The 16,673-nt window shown below is 46.0% G+C and overlaps 1 protein-coding gene across 1 annotated transcript; it reads left to right on the top strand.

Moving 5' to 3' along the window:
• The first annotated feature begins 6,304 nt into the window (after positions 1-6,304).
• On the top strand, positions 6,305-13,678 carry avpr1aa (arginine vasopressin receptor 1Aa). The gene is made up of 2 exons (XM_052060172.1): positions 6,305-7,328; positions 8,574-13,678. Exons 1-2 carry the CDS (start codon positions 6,464-6,466, stop codon positions 8,855-8,857), a joined length of 1,149 nt encoding a protein of 382 aa, XP_051916132.1. The 5' UTR covers positions 6,305-6,463; the 3' UTR covers positions 8,858-13,678.
• The last annotated feature ends 2,995 nt before the right edge of the window (positions 13,679-16,673 follow it).

Below are 16,673 nucleotides of genomic sequence, written 5' to 3'. Positions count from 1 at the left end.
TATGTTGGGCGGGGGTGTGGGGGGGGGGGGCAATAACGCAGAGGTTGTTTTTCGTCGCGCAAGCTGTGCCCTTTGCTGTGTTTCTAATGCAAATGCTGCACTTGTTGAGCTATCATTTTGTGCCGGCAAAACTTTTGGCTGCCGGTTTTGCTTGCATTTATTGTTTTTTGCCTCGTGCTGAAATAATGAACTAAATTAGCGCAAATACTGTTTGTTGCGATTGTATTGATAGAGTCGGTTACTCTCAGGCCTGCTTTTGGTCTCAAGCAATTGCCAAGCAAAAAAATGTTCAAATTAATTTAATAGGGGAGAGGGTACAAAATAAAAAAAAAAAAAAGAAAACCAAAAACCAAATGGTTATGTACATTCTCTGGCCTTTGATCTGCAACATGGGGGTGAGTATTCAATGCATTAGCTGCTGTTAGACTGTGAAAAGCCCTGGCGACAGTCGACACAACAAGCATTGCCGGGATTTCCGGCCACGTTGACGATGTCGCGTCAGGTCATCATGTCGTATGGCCAATTGGAGCAATCAAGTCCACATCTTAAATTTGATCTCCAAGAATCTCCCCGGGGCCTCCATAAACAGGAGATGGTGAACGGAGGGGAACTCCCCACTATAGTCCTTAATCCCCCTCCCCCCCCCGGGACAAATCAGAAGAGGGACACACAAACACGCTCCAAAAGCTTCAAAAATAGTTCCTCGCTGTGCTCCTGATGTGCGTCTGACACACTGGAGGTCATTCTGGAAAACGCCCCAGAGCCATTTAAACTCTCCAACAGGAAATCTTAATCAAGTGCGGGCCAAAAACAGGAGCAAGGGGGCCTCCCCAGGGCCTCCGGTTTGTACTGTTTACTGAAGGATAATGAAGGAGGGTTTCTGCAGAGTGAATGCAATAAAGATCTGCTATCAACGCGTGGATCAGATAAATTGACCCACTGAAAGCCGAAGTGGGCTAACTCCAATTTTGCAGGGTAAAGATTTCACATTTTATGGCTGCTGCCCCAATGATTGCCGCTAAAATTTTGCGCAACAGTGGTGAAAGTCCGATAATTTGTCATGTCTTTAATGAATGTATATGTTATGATGAAAACAAAAAGTAATTTTACAAGAATAAAATGATGACGTTATGAAGAGAAGTCAGTTAAATTTCATTTGCCAGACTTAAACTGTAATATGAATTTATAAAGTCCCAAGAGAATGAAAGAAGAAGAAAAGGTAGACTGCCGACTGTAGAGTTTCATCATATATAGACTAAAAAAGAACAACTTTTAGATCCAACTTTATTCTGTTCCGAGACGCTTCTTATACGCATCTTAAATAATCTTTTCCCTATTGAAATGAATCGAAATTGAGTTAACCCGTTTTTTCATCAATGGACGCTACAGCTTCTTAGCACGTATCGCATTTTGAGCATGATGTCTCTGATCCAATGGTGAAAGGACGCTTTGATTCTCCCTTTCATCGAGAACTGCTTCAAATAAAAGTCTATGAGGGAAAAGTGGTTAAGATTGCGCCGACCGTCCGTGTTTTGATGTTATGTGTTGTGATTATTATTTACTTTATGCTATCTGTTTTGTAAAGCGCCCTGTTACAGCTGCAGCTGTTGTGAAAGCTCTATAATATGAATCAGAAGGTATTGTATTGCCTTGTTATGTTCAGTGTGTGGTACTGCTGAGTGAAGTGTTTCATAAAACATCATATAAAGCAACCAGAGCATGAAATGTGTTTATGTTTCTAGTGCCGTTTGCTTGCACACTGTCATGTAGTCATGATTCAAATGCAATGGGCCCATTTTCAGTGAGCCGTGCATTCTATACGGTGCTTTGATGGGAGCTGCAAATTTGATTTCATGTTTCGGAAACCCTTGAAAGCATTTTTAGGTGGCGGTGGGGCACAATCGTTTGCCCACTTTTGTCTCACTTGGCAAGTGTTAACATTTTATTCCAAGTTCTCATAGGTGCTTCTGTGTTCATGCATCCACGAAGTACGTACAGTGTTGCTTCATTTATTTATTTCATAAAAATTATTATGATTGTTATTTTTTATTCATCAGCCTGACAGCAGTCGGTTAGGAACGAGCGTCGGTATCTCTCCTTCTTGCAGCGCGGGTGTGTTTTATAACGACATTCACTTTTCCCTCAAAATTCTACGCAAAACTAAGTTGGACTGAGTTTTGATATTTTGCAGTGTCCATGCGTGAGATCACCGATGTAAGACAATGTCACGTTGTGCGCGAAGCGATAGGATAATTGCTTCGTGCACAACAAAAATAAGGAAGTGGATCCCCGAAATGCAGACACCAAACAAGGTCTCCGTAGCAAAAGGGTTTAATATACAAAAATTCACACCGACAAAGTAGTAACATAAAGTGCTGGTCAAAACAAGGACCAGAGGGCACAAAAAACAAATAACAAAAAGCGCTTGCACAAAAGGCAAGGGGGAAAATAAGAATCGCGAAGGCAAACAAAAAACAATGTAACCACTACACGCAAGCGAGAGCCAAATCATAAACAAAGAACCATACTTATAAAATACTGAGCACCGAGAGTTCAAAAAGCGAAACACGACGAGGTCTGTAGCAATAGCAGTCAATGAGCAAGGAAGTAGCAAGGAAGTAGCAAGGAAGTAGCAAGGAAGTAGCAAGGAAGTAGCAAGGAAGTAGCAAGGAAGTAGCAAGGAAGTAGCAAGGAAGTAGCAAGGAAGTAGCAAGGCGAAATACAATACTCCAGCGACGTGCCTATCAGAGGGCTCCTTAAATACAGAGTGGGACTAATCATAGATTGGCAGCAGGTGTGCACAGAAGTCCGCTAATGCCACCTGCTGGCCAGACTGAAACATAACCGTGACAGACCAAGTAAAAGCGTCTGGTTTCTTTTCCCGTTGTGGAGGCAGCACTTTATCACTACGTCCATGTGGAACATACAACGGACACACATTTGACTCCCCGCCCCAAACATGGACAATTTTGTAGCTAACGCTCATTTGTACAAACACTGCAACTCTGATTATCATTTGGCTTTGACATAATAGTGCTTCTCACCTTCTCAGTGTCCACACTGAGAAGGTGAATTTGTGATTTGCGAACCGTTCACAGGACTAACTTCTTAGTTGATCTTCGATCTGCTTGAAATGATCTGAAATAACCCCTTCATGTTTTCGGAGAGTCTTCCGGACCAGAAGTCGAAAAACTAACGGGAAGCTCATTGGGGATTTCTCCGCAAGCATTCCAATGACAACTGTGCTCAATCCGTTCGTTAAATCGACTCTAAATAAGAAACACATATGTGACATAAATCTTTCATCTGGGAGAGATAAGCCCCAGCATACAGTTGTGGAAATCTTCCCTCGCTGCACAAACAGCATTCCATGTTGTCAGTCTGCCACAAGACTCGCACGGCGTGCGAGGTAACACATGGTTCTTAGTAACCGCTCGCTCGTTGAGATTATTTTCTTCTCGTCTCCTTGCGGGAGACGTGCGACGTGTTGAATGCTCGCAAGTCCTTTCAACACCAGCGTGGAAGGGGGAAAGCGAGGAGAAGGCGCGCGTGTCCTCGCCAAACGGGGAGGGATTAAGGAATGCACACTGTAAAAAGAGTTATTTGAAAGTCACACTTGACCCACACATCTGTTGTATTTTCAAAATAAAAAAATAAAGAAATAAGAGAACAAAATCTACCATTTCAAAACTTCCATGTGTTTTGGAGATTTTGTTGCGGTCCGATGAAACCGAGGTCGAACGACTGTATATGTTAGAATAATTGAAAATGATTTGTAGTTAGTCGGAAGCACTTGAAATGCCGGCAGCTGTGTGCTGACTCCCGTCGACGATGAATGTACAGCACATGTGACTAATTCTTTCACACGAGTGCGGCCGCGTTCGGTTGTTCATTTTTACATCGCCTCTCGAAAAGATTCTTCAATGAAAATGCAATTTCAAACTCTACAGCAGGGGTGTCCAAACTTTTTGCCAAGGGGGCCAGATTTTATGTGGTAAAGTGTCGGGGGGCCGACCTTGGCTGACATTCTTTACATTGAACAACAATATTGTTCAGCAAATGTTAGTAAGCCAGTCTGTTCACATTTCCATTTTTATTTTAATTTCAACAATCTTAAGAATTTCTTTTGGTTCATTTGAAACAGGTATATCACATGCAACTGCTTAGTCACTTGACTTTTTCGTAAACAGAAGTCTCCTGAGTGCAAATTGATTGATTTGAAAGATAAAATGTATCACCATGACTTTTCAATAGTCACAAAACCTTTGACTCGAACAACAGGGAAATGAACAAGCAATACACATATCCACAACTGCAAGGATCATTTGAAATATGACATCAGTCAATATAAACACGGAGTGATGTCTTGTTAACTCGTGAGTGATGTCTCGTAGAGTGCTACTGCCCTCTAGTGTCTAAATGCTATTACTCATTTAGTGAATGCTATTACTCATTTAGCCACTAGAGGGAAGCAGTACTCTATGAAACATCACTCACCAGTCGACGAGACCTCAGTCAATGCAACACGTTGTTCCATTGCGCCCAACCTGCGGGCCAGACGGCACTGATTTTATGACAGGGGCCGAGGGCCGGATGAAATTCGACCGCGGGCCGGATTTGGCCCCCGGGCCGGACTTTGGATATGCCTGCTCTACAGGTTATGACATCAATAGTGAAAAACATTTGAGTTGTTGTTTGGAGGGTTTTTTTTGTATCACAAAAACGGTAAATTGAGGGGTTCGTTGTTTTTGAATGGATGGCTCTACTTTACGAAACGGCAAAAGGTCGGGGTGTATTCCGTTTGTACGCAGTTTTATCGAAAGGACGTTTACACCGCAATACGATCGCGAACACACTCTCGGCAACGAAAATCACTTTCCGCTTTCTCTTACTTCAACAGCCAATCAGAAGCTGTCAACATAAAAGCACGTTTACGCAATTATGAAACAACAGAATGCAATTGAGGTCATCTTCACATAAAATGAAATGATGCTCAAAAAATGTAAAAGACAATAATTAATCATATAACACAAGCTGACAAAACCATAGCATTTGAGCAGTGCTGCGTAGACGTTTTATAATTACGTATAATATAATATAAAGACGTATAATAATTTGACAATGTCAACTGTAATCTGGCGGGCCGTGCATTTTCAACCGTAGGCCTTCAGTGACGTCACATACATTAACACAATATAGGCTCGTCAAGGCAGCACAAATAACTGAAAATGATGAGCAGCTGAGATTGAACGAATTTCAGTGTATGAAGCTGACTACAATGCGCCATTATAAATTGCAGGTGAGCTGATTTATTTGATACCTTTTTGTATCTTTGTCATTTTATTTCGTGACCATTGATATTAACGAAATAAAATAACAAGAAGAAATGTAAAATAAAATTCATTTACTCACCAATGTAGTGCCTGGTCACTGAGCTGCAGATCTACGCAAGTGTCCCCAAACGTTTTTAAACGCACAGTAGCTTGTAAGTGCCCAGCCGTGCTCTGATGGTTTCTTTGCTGCCTTGGTAAAACGACTTAAATTAGTAAATTCAGTGGAAGGTCCGTCTTGAAAATTGTGTTGAAATTCCCTGTAGTCCTGCAACCAGATCGACGTCTTCTCCTTCGGCCATTTTGTGTCAAAATGCAGCAACAGCTCCCTCTAGCAGGTGCTAATCCAATCACCGAACGCACGTCCAGTGACGTAAGCCCTTCTAGCTGGCCCTGGTACGCAGACTCGTGATCTGATTGGCTATTGCAAGCTGTACCCGTTCGTTTACAGCGCTCAAGGGCTTGCTCTGTTTAATCCGAAGGCTCCGAGCATGTTTGGTTTACCTGGCAACACAAGCTATCTGAAATATGATTGGTTAAAAACTCTACCAAAATAAATAAGTTATTTATCGAGTAGCTTTCAATGTTATTTAAAAAAAAAACATTGACAGCCACTCGACTAAGTGGAAATAATATGATGTAAAGAATACAGAGAATAATTTTGTTGACATATTTATGAAAATAAAATAACAAATTAAATTTATGTTTTGCTCTGAAAAGTAAAATTAACATTGAAATTACCGGAGTCAGAGAAATACGAAAACTTATCAGTATTCTTCAACGATCAACATAACTGGCATCTCTCATGAGCAAGCTCTTGCCGTGAGTCTCAATACTCAGTACTGGGGGGCGTGGGCGTGAATTTTTTACAGCGTATCAACCTTGATGCTCTGACTTATGATTCGGGTCGAGAGGCACCGCAGCAGCAGATGCAGAGCAGCAGCTCAGCGGGCTCTCTCTCTCTCGCTCTCTCTCCCTCGCTCTCTCGCTCTTTCTATCTCCGTCTCTCTCACTTCGTCGCGCTCCACGGCACCTTATACGGCTCGTCGGGTCACGCAGCCCTCCTCCCGCGCTCCCGCGATGCCCCGTCGCTGATCCGACGCGCACCCTCGGCCCCTCGGTCCCACTTCGCGATGGGCAGCTCCGGCGGCAACGACAGCGTCCCCACGAACGCCTCGGACCCGTTCGCGCGTAACGAGGAGGTGGCCCAGATGGAGATCCTGGTGCTGAGCGTCACCTTCGTGGTGGCCGTCGCGGGCAACGTGAGCGTCCTGCTGGCCCTGCACAACACCAAGAGGAAGATGTCGCGCATGCATCTTTTCATCCGCCACCTGAGCTTGGCCGACCTGGTGGTGGCCTTCTTCCAGGTGCTGCCTCAGCTGTGCTGGGACATCACGTTCCGCTTCTACGGGCCCGACTTCCTGTGCCGGATCGTCAAGCACCTGCAGGTGACCGGCATGTTCGCGTCCACCTACATGATGGTGATGATGACCGTGGACCGCTACATCGCCATCTGCCACCCGCTCAAGACGCTACAGCAGCCCACGCGGCGCTCGTGTGCGATGATCGCGTCGACGTGGACTTTCAGCCTGGTGCTGAGCGTGCCGCAGGTGTTCATCTTCTCCCTGAGCGAGATTCAGAACGGTACCGGCGTCGAGGACTGCTGGGCGCACTTCATCGAGCCGTGGGGCGCGCGCGCCTACATCACCTGGATCACCGTGGGCATCTTCCTGGTGCCCGTGGTCATCCTGGTGGTGTGCTACGGCTTCATCTGCCACAGCATCTGGAGGAACATCAAGTACAAGAAGAGGAAGAGCGCGGGCCACAAGGACGGGCTCATCGGTAAGAACTCGGTGAGCAGCATCACCACCATTTCCAGGGCCAAGCTGAGGACCGTCAAGATGACGTTCGTCATCGTGCTGGCCTACGTCGTGTGCTGGGCGCCCTTCTTCATCGTGCAGATGTGGTCTGTGTGGGATGACAAGCTCCAGTTCACCGGTGAGCGTGAAAATATTGAAAATGCTCGGCGTGCGTTCGAGCCGTGCGCGCTTTCGGTTACGCACGCCTTTTACGCGTGGGCGGCGGGGGGGTCGCTGAATAAGCGCGCCCAAGAGAGAGCAAACGCGAGTTAGTCGACAATCTCGATCCACGTCGTGTTCATTTCGAGTGAAAGGAATAAAATAGAGAGTGAGAGCACATAACCACAAGTAATTAAAACCCGATCTGAGGATTTCTTTAAAAAAACAGCCCTCTCGTTAGAGAGCCATTACTTGGTGTAGTTTGACGTGAATTGAAAACAAGCGAGATGTATTCAAATAAGATGTGATTTGAAAGCAAAACAGTCATTTTGAAGTTCAAGTCTCATTTGGAAAGAATGTTCTCTATAAAATCAAACAGTAGTTGAAATTACAGACATATTTGATTTTTAATGTAAAAAAAAAATCTTACATTTTCTATGACAAGCAATGTCGTGAATGTCCTGTAATTGCCCTAAAAATAATAGTATTTGCATTTCAAGCAGCTCCACGCAACTGTACAAATTCATCCGGTGCTCCTCAATCATTTTCTGTTACGCTCCTCTAAGGAAGCAGAAAATATGCCCCCCACCCCCCATACCTCTGGATAACATTGTATCCTTTTTACTGATACAGGAAGTAAATAATAATAATAATATACATGAACTTACACAAAGAACACACAATATTTTCTTTTATCTCTCCTCCTTTCTTTTCATCGCTTTGAAATATCTTTTCATAGTGTCTCTTAAGTGTTCGTTCACTGCACTTGATATCCGCTGCTGTGTGCTGTGTGAGTGCATACTTGGTGCAAGCCCCCCGCCCCCTAAAAAAAAACCCACAACAACAACAACAACCTTACACCTAAAGCTAAAGAAAGTGCCACCACCACCTACTGTAGGGGATGTGCAATTACACTTTATTCCAGCGCGGCAAAACCACAAAAAGCATATTCCCTGGGGTCACTCGCGCCCCAGCTGGCTTTGCTCGGCCCCACTATTTGGGAAGGACCGAATTAGGCTAACGGTGGCTCAGCTTACACGAGCATGGAATGTGACATGTTACGTAGACTCTTATCTGTGCGTCAGCCTCATCCTGTAAAATAAATAAAATGTGCGCAGGTGTTATCGCTCTCTCACTTCACCGCCATAGGAATGAAACTCAGACAGCCGAGCCTACGAGTCAAGTGAATCAACTCATTCTCTCTCTCTCTCTCTATCTCTTCCAGATTCCGAGAACATGGCGGTGACGCTGACGGCGCTGCTGGCCAGCCTGAACAGCTGCTGCAACCCCTGGATCTACATGATCTTCAGCGGCCACCTCCTGCAAGACTTTGTGCACTGCCTGCCCTGCTGCCAGCGAATGAACGCCGACTTCCGCAAAGAGGACTCGGACAGCAGCCTGCGCAGGACCACGTTGCTCACCAAAACCACCAATCGCAGCCCCACCGGTAGCTCCGGCAACTGTAGGGAGCTAGACAACTACCCCAAATCCTCCCCTCAGGCCGAATGAATGCGCTGCCCGGCAACTGTTTCCTGGCCTGTGGAATGGAAAATGGAAGGTACACAAACATTGTTAGCACGTCCGACCTGCGGGAGTGGAACTAAGAACTCTCTAAAAATTATTTTCCGGCTGGATTGTGTGTGCTTACGTTTGTCTCAAAGGCTCACAGAGATACTGGAGGCCATTTGTGTGTGTGTGTGTGGGAGAGGGGGCGGGGCAGCACAATCGGAAGACAAGTAACTAATGTACCATGGTGACGCATTTGACATTGTTTCGTTGAATCTAGGTGTCTCACGAAAGTTCAAGGGTGATTGTCAGAAAGCAGCGGCATCCTCTCGGCATTGTGCGAACGTTGCGAAATATCGGCATTCTCAATTACGCTGCTATGCGTCAACGGAAACAAGTATTTTTCTCATTAGCGTGTGAAAGCCAGATGTCGACCCCCAGGGACAGAGCTTTGCCACGAATAGTGGAAATTGCATATATATGGAACCCGCCCCCAGACCCCAACCCCACCCAAAGAGTTAGTAAAGATGCCACAAGATACCGAGCACAGTACTTCAAGCCGAGATGATGATAAAGCATCAACACCTTCATATGAGGCCCACTAATATGAGTTCCATACTAGCCTGAATAACTGAGGACAAAATGGCACGTCATCACACACGGGCAAACAAATATGCACACGAGCACTTTACACAAAAAGCATGATGACATTCAACTCACCTTATAGAATTCACACACAAGAATGAATGTTGAAGGATACGAGTGGATTGATATGTTGAAGCTGAGAGACAAAAATAGCCGCAGTGTTGTTGTTTTTTTAAACGTACATTTTATTCATTCTTTAAAACTCCCAAACAAATACAGACACGTGGCGGCCCGGTAGTCCAGTGGTTAGCACGTCGGCTTCACAGTGCAGAGGTACCGGGTTCGATTCCAGCTCCGGCCTCCCTGTGTGGAGTTTGCATGTTCTCCCCGGGCCTGCGTGGGTTTTCTCCGGGTGCTCCGGTTTCCTCCCACATTCCAAAAACATGCGTGGCAGGCTGATTGAACACTCTAAATTGTCCCTAGTTGTGAGTGTGAGTGCGAATGGTTGTTCGTTTCTGTGTGCCCTGCGATTGGCTGGCAACCGATTCAGGGTGTCCCCCACCTACTGCCCGAAGACGGCTGGGATAGGCTCCAGCACTCCCCGCGACCCTAGTGAGGATCGAGCGGCTCGGAAGATGAATGAATGAATGAATGAAATACAGACACGTCTCTCTTCGACAGCGTGCCTTCTCTTCTGAATTCGGCTCGAGAGGCGTTCAATGACCGCCTCACAAAAAAAAAAAAAAAAACGCAGATTAATGATTCTTTCAATGGCACCAAGAAAATCGAAAAGAATGCAGAAAATCCAAAGAGGGAATCACAAAATACATTCTATGGGGGTGTTTGTAAACACACAACAAAGGCAATTTTTAAAAACATCAACATAAACAATTCTGAACCACTTCAGTCTCCTGCAGTTGGAATGATTCAACTTTTTTTTTCCCTACAAGAAGACCAAAGAAATCACATTCCAGGATATGCAGTTAGATAGGTAGATAATCAGCTGTTTGTTTTTCGTCTGTTGGCTTTTGGACTCTCAAGGAAGGAATTGTGCGTCTTGTTTCGGACCAACGGACTATTGGCCCAAATACAAGACGGTGTTTTTTTGTATTGAAATAAGACTGAAAAAGTGGGGGCCGTCTTATATTCGGGGTCTAGACGCAATACCCATTCACGACGCTAGACGGCGCCAGATATCATTGAAGCGAATGCTGAACTTGGCCATCAGGTTTCGCTGAAGTTCATGTGGAAAACTTGCCTAAATGTTTAATTCGTTATTTACCCAACTGTTGCTATTTATCTGCTTGAAATGACACGAGTCAGTGGATTTAAGCTTCAATCAGACACGAAAATCTGTCTTTGGTTTGAATCCATTTATTATTCATTCTTGTCATGTTCAGGGAAAGTCCAGCATTTTAGAAGTGTTGTGTGCTTGTAAACAAATATCTCACATGTTTCAAAGAAAAATGTCATAAATCAGAAATTGTTCAAATGGGCCCCGGGAGTTGATTGCGATTTTGGACTTAGCCCTCTGCGGTCGCCACAGTGAGTCACTCTCATTATTGGTTCGGCACGGCCGTTTGCTATCAGTTCTAAAACATTTGATTGGTTTCTGGAAACTATGTTTAAAAGGTGAGATCGTGTCAAGGCAGTGGTAATGATGTCACGGCATCACTTGATGTACTTTGGCGCCCCTGAATTGCTTTATTTGGTGATTTCGCTCCTTGACGGCTTCTCAGCATGCGCACGCAACTCGGAAGAGAACAGCACGTTCTGGCTTCCTATTGATAGCTCCATTTCAAGCATTTCTTACTGTGCTGATTAGATCTCAATGCAGTACAGGGCAACCCAACCCCCTTTTTCCTGTCAAAGTGTTTACAAAGGCAGAACCACCGCGGCGACTCCGAGGTGTTGAAAGGAACTTTTGGACTTTGTGGCGAAGACGCCACGTCATCCTTCTTAATGATCAGCCGTCCTCTTTTAAAGTGGATCTTATGAAGAAATCCTTTGACTGATATCCGCTTTTGGTGGACGCTTGATAGCCGGATGAGAACGGTCGTTGCGTAATCCCTTTGAAAACGGCAAAAGGTCGGCGAAGACGATTCAGTGTCGCGGCGGAAGGGCCGTCATTTCGGAGGAGCCGGCGTGCCTCCTGACCCCCTCGCAAGCCTCCCGTGGCCTCCTCCGTTACAGGCCCTAGACATTCCTCGCGCGCCACGTCAACTTATTCTCTTCTGGCATCCTGCGCTGATGACTTGCCGGTTGGAGGGAAAGCGGAGCTTCGGATTTACGTCATTTCCCCTCAAATTAATGTTTCCTGCAAGACTGTAAATGGCCTTGGCGCTGCGATACCTCTCAACACGTGTACAGGACTGTGCAAAAGTCTTAAAGCTGCAATTAGATTACATTGGAGGGGGGGGGGGGTTCAATGTTCTAATGACCTCCACCAAGGCGCGAATGGAAACAAAAGTGACAAAAGTCAATACAAACGTTGACCACAATTTGTTCCGTGACACTGGTTTCGACCAGTGTCTCCATTCATCTCTTTTGTTTTATGAAGCGCTTATCCACTTGGAGATGTTGCCAAACGCGATCCCGGCTGACTTAGGGTGAAAGGCAGGGAGGAGAAAATTGGAGTAGTCAATGTTATTTGTATGTTTTCACAAAACAGTCCTAAGTTTTGATTTAGACTCTCGAAATTTTCACAGTAAATGTCGTCAACATCACATTACCGTCAATCTCATCTCTTTCTGAAAAATAAATAAATTTCGCTTTGCAAAAGGACAACCCATTCAGAAATGCGAACATAAATGTGTATTTCGGTTTGAAATTGCTTTACTGAAAATGTGTGGGGAAAAAAAATGACAAATTCAAGTCAGGTCAAGTCAAGTCAAGTCAAGAGTATTTCTCGAGCACTTTCAAACAGCCATCGCTGCATACAAAGTGTTGTACATGGAGCGATTTAACATGCACAATAAACAGTAAGAGAAATCGGTAATAAAGGCGGTAGAAAGCACCGGACAGTAAAATCAAGAACAAATCTAAGTCATGCTGAGTCGAACGCCAAAGAATACAAGTGAGTTTTGAGGCGCGTTTTGAAGATGGGCAGCGAGGAGGCTTGCCGAATGTTCAGTGGGAGGTCATTCCAGAGAGAGGGACCAGCAACAGAAAAGGCTCCATCCCCTCTGAGCCTCAGTTTAGTTCTTGGTACTTCTAACAAAGACTGGTCCACAGACCTGAGGCAGGTGTGTAGGGGCGGATAAGCTCAGTTTGCTGATATTCACGATGTGACAATTATATAAAAAAAATAGCAAACCAATTGATCATTTATTATATCATCATATTTTTATTGTTGAATCAAACCCTTGCTTTGATTGACCTGCAAAAAATTGCTCCTCAAAATTAGAAAGATACTCCTCGCAAAGAAAACATTGATTGACAAAAGTGCTCCGAAAAGAAGAAAAAAAAAACAACCAAAAACCATTAATGAAAAAAATAAGAGCTCTCAGGCGGCCCAATGGTCGAGTGGTTAGCTCGTCGACCTCAAGTGCAGAGGTTGTGAGTTCAATCCCAGCTGCAGCCTCCGTGTGTGGAGTTTGCATGTTCTCCCCGTGCTTGCCTGCGTGGGTTTTCTCCGGGTACTCCGGTTTCCTCCCACATTCCAAAATCATGCATGGCAGGCTGATTGAACACTCTAAATTGTCCCTAGGTGTGAGTGTGAGTGCGAATGGTTGTTCGTCTCTGTGTGCCCTGCGATTGGCTGGCAACCGGTTCAGGTTGTCCCCCGCCTACTATCCAAAGACAGCTGGGACAGGCTCCGGCACAGCACCGCAAACCTTGTGAGGATGGAGCGGATTGGAAAATGGATAGATGGATGGATGATAGCTCTCATTAATCTAGAACTCCTTCATCACAAGAGACTCACAGTCCATGTCTTCACAGTACACCGACCAAGTACTGTTCACAATACCAGCTCATGCTGTGAGATAACCCAAAAAAAAAATAGGACACCTTCCAAAATAAGACCGGGATAATATCGCATCAACCCGTAACTCTCTTGCCATTGGCTACATGTCCCCAGCCCCACCAAAAAAAAAGCAACAAAGACTTATGCACGGTGCTGTCCACACCCGTTGTATGAATAGCACTTGTTTTCAACTGTAAATATGAGCGATATATGTAAATATATGCCTCTGTAATGCACGTGTGAATATCTTGCAAATACATGTCTCAAACCAACACTCGGCCTCCTTGCTTTTGCATTCAAGTGGCAGACGACAATCATGGCGCAATTTTTCGGCGCCTCCCAGCTTGGTGAGACGCGACCACTCGAACAAGTCACAGATGAGGAATTAACCCAATTTCACTTATTTGGTCTGTAAATGATGTATTCACTTCAAATAATTAATCTTTGTTCATCTATGTATGCCGGGAGCACTTTGTGGCAGGAAGAACTTCGTTTAGTCACGAGACTAGACTTGAGTGTTTCCCAACTGCTGTGCCACGGCGGGTTAGCGTTTCGTGCGAGGCCATTAGATGTGCCATGGCAAATGGGCCAATTTCACTTCATCGAGGCAACGTCATGAATATTTCAGCATACACGAGGAGATGTTTGTGTTTGCTATGGCGTGTTAGGTGTTACCGTGGTTACCAAGCAACCCCCCCCCCCCCCCCCGCCCCCACCCCCCATTCAACAGTTTTCATCAAAGCATTCATTGGGAAGCTTTACACGTCTCGGTACTGATTTCAATCACATTTCAATCACAAATTGGTACTGATTTCCAGACTTGACGCTTAGGCTAACGCGGGCTACGTGCGTACTGACAAGCAAGCCAAATCAAAGCATTTTGCCTTTCTTGCCATCAAAGTCGGCTAAAGGTGCAAGTCGCGAGCGTCTCTGAAAGATTTAGGGAAGGTGACTTATATGATTGGCCGTGCATACGCAGTATGTTTATGTACACTACGCTGGAGCAGTCAGCACGCAAATGGCGATTATAATTCATTCATTCATTCATCTTCCGAGCCGCTTGATCCTCATTAGGGTCGCGGGGTGTGCTGGAGCCTATCCCAGCTGTCTTCGGGCAGTAGGCGGGGGACACCCTGAATCGGTTGCCAGCCAATCGCAGGGCACACAGAGACGAACAACCATTCGCACTCACACTCACACCTAGGGACAAGTTAGAGTGTTCAATCAGCCTGCCACGCATGTTTTTGGAATGTGGGAGGAAACCGGAGCACCCGGAGGAAACCCACGCAGGCCCGGGGAGAACATGCAAACTCCACACAGGGAGGCCGGAGCTGGAATCGAACCCGGTACCTCTGCACTGTGAAGCCGACGTGCTAACCACTTGGCTACCGGGCCGCCCATAATTATTATTATTATTATTTTAATTCCGTGTGGCCTAAGTGTAAAGGTGATACTGTTTTGCATTTCAGCCTCGGGATGAAATCTTCACCCGAAAACCAAATATCCCCGACTCTTTGCGAGCCGTCTGCATATTTAAAGCACTGGGGCCGAGCTCCGCTCCAAGAAAGCAAGAAAGCCATCGGCTCCTCATTGGAAACAGCACATTTCTACGAAATCGCATCACGCACATCAGTTTGCTGCAAACAATTTGCCCCCGGCAGGCACTTTCATCCCCTCCGATCCTCATTTTTAGTCATCTGGCTGCGCTCCACACTGCGAGAGTCTGCTGACCGCATCGCACGAGCGCTGCGGGGGTAACCCTTGTAGGAGATGGGGATTCAATCTTTATAAGGAAGGGGAGCGTTAAGAGTCCCCTGGTAAGTAAAAATGCTCGCTGAGAGCAGTCAAACAATCACCGGGCCTGCTATTAGGGATCATATGGCTACTTCAGGCGTTGGGGAAGGCGGGTGTCTGTAAACTTGATGGACGTATCTGGAATTCCCAGGCCTGCGGGCGCTCAGCATCTCGTTAGGCATGCCAGGCATGAAGAAGGAGCACGCCGGACACGCTAACGCGATGTGGGCTCAAGGCATCAGTCAACGTCCGGACTGAGCTAATGCCTCAGAAGCCGGCAATAGAGCTCCTCCGCAAGGGAAGTAATAACGGCTCCTGGGGGAGATGCTTAGAAAAACACACAAGGAAGCCGTAATACTTTGGGTGTTAAGTACAGAGCTCTCTAGCTAGCGCTATGGTAACACCAGTGTTTTCCCAACCTTTGAGTCAAAGCGCACGTTTTAGAAAAATATCACATCTACCCACCAAATAATAATTCCAAAGAAAGGGACCAGCAACGGAAAAGGCTCGAAAAAGTCATCTGAGGCTCCGCTTAGTTCTTGGTACCTCTAACAGCGTCTGGTCGAGAGAGTTGAGGCCATCTTGTACCGGGTAGGTACGTAGCGGCGTAGTAGCTCAGAGAGTTATGATGAGGTGAGCTTTCAAAACAAATAAAAGGATCTTAAAAAGAACGAGCATCTGTCAAGAGGCGAGCAGCAGCATTCTGGACCAACTGGAAATGCTTAATGGAGGATTGGCTGACTCCAAACTAAAGCCACTTCTGTTTTCTTCCGTACCACTTGTTCCTCACTAGGGTCGCGGGGGGTGCTGGAGCCCATCCCAACCATCTCCGGGCAGTAGGCGGGGGACACCCTGAATCGGTTGCCAGCCAATCACAGGGCACACAGAGACGAACAACCATCCACGCTCACACTCACACCTAGGGACAATTTAGAGTGTTCAATCAGCCTGCCACGCATATTTTTGGAATGTGGGAGGAAAACGGAGCACCCGGAGACAACCCACGCAGGCCCGGGGAGAACATGCAAACTCCACACATGGAGGCCGGAGCTGGAATCGAACCCGGTACCTCTGCACTGCAAAGCCGACGTGCTAACCACTTGGCTACCGGGCCGCCTCTTCTGTTTTCTTTTCATTGAAATTCAAGAAATTCAGTGCATCCGGTGAGGAAACTCAATTTTTGGATAACTGAAACATCCATCCATCCGTCCATTTTCAACACCGCTCATCCTGAATAGGGTCACACAGGACGACACCCCGATCTGGCCGCCAATCAGTCAGAGGGCACAACAATTAACTTTTTTTTCTTGGTGTCTGAGAAACTCTCACTGCTTTCTTCGCCCCTTTATATTCTGCACCGTGAATGAAGGCCCACGTAGGGAAGCACAATCAATCACAAAATCCATCTCACTTTCTTCTCACCCACGCAGACGAGACGCAGCCAAGATGAGGAAACGTGTCACATTCCTCGTC

This window comes from Hippocampus zosterae, chromosome 3 (genome assembly GCF_025434085.1).
Source record: "Hippocampus zosterae strain Florida chromosome 3, ASM2543408v3, whole genome shotgun sequence".
Classification (NCBI taxonomy): Eukaryota; Metazoa; Chordata; class Actinopteri; order Syngnathiformes; family Syngnathidae; genus Hippocampus; species Hippocampus zosterae.
This window is presented reverse-complemented; position numbering and strand designations above follow the sequence as displayed.

Bases quoted from the DNA above. Each gene is read 5' to 3' on its own strand.
- avpr1aa (XM_052060172.1), top strand. From the start codon at position 6,464: ATGGGCAGCTCCGGCGGCAACGACAGCGTCCCCACGAACGCCTCGGAC. The intron at 7,329-8,573 runs GTGAGCGTGAAA...TATCTCTTCCAG, and splicing joins TGACAAGCTCCAGTTCACCG to ATTCCGAGAACATGGCGGTG.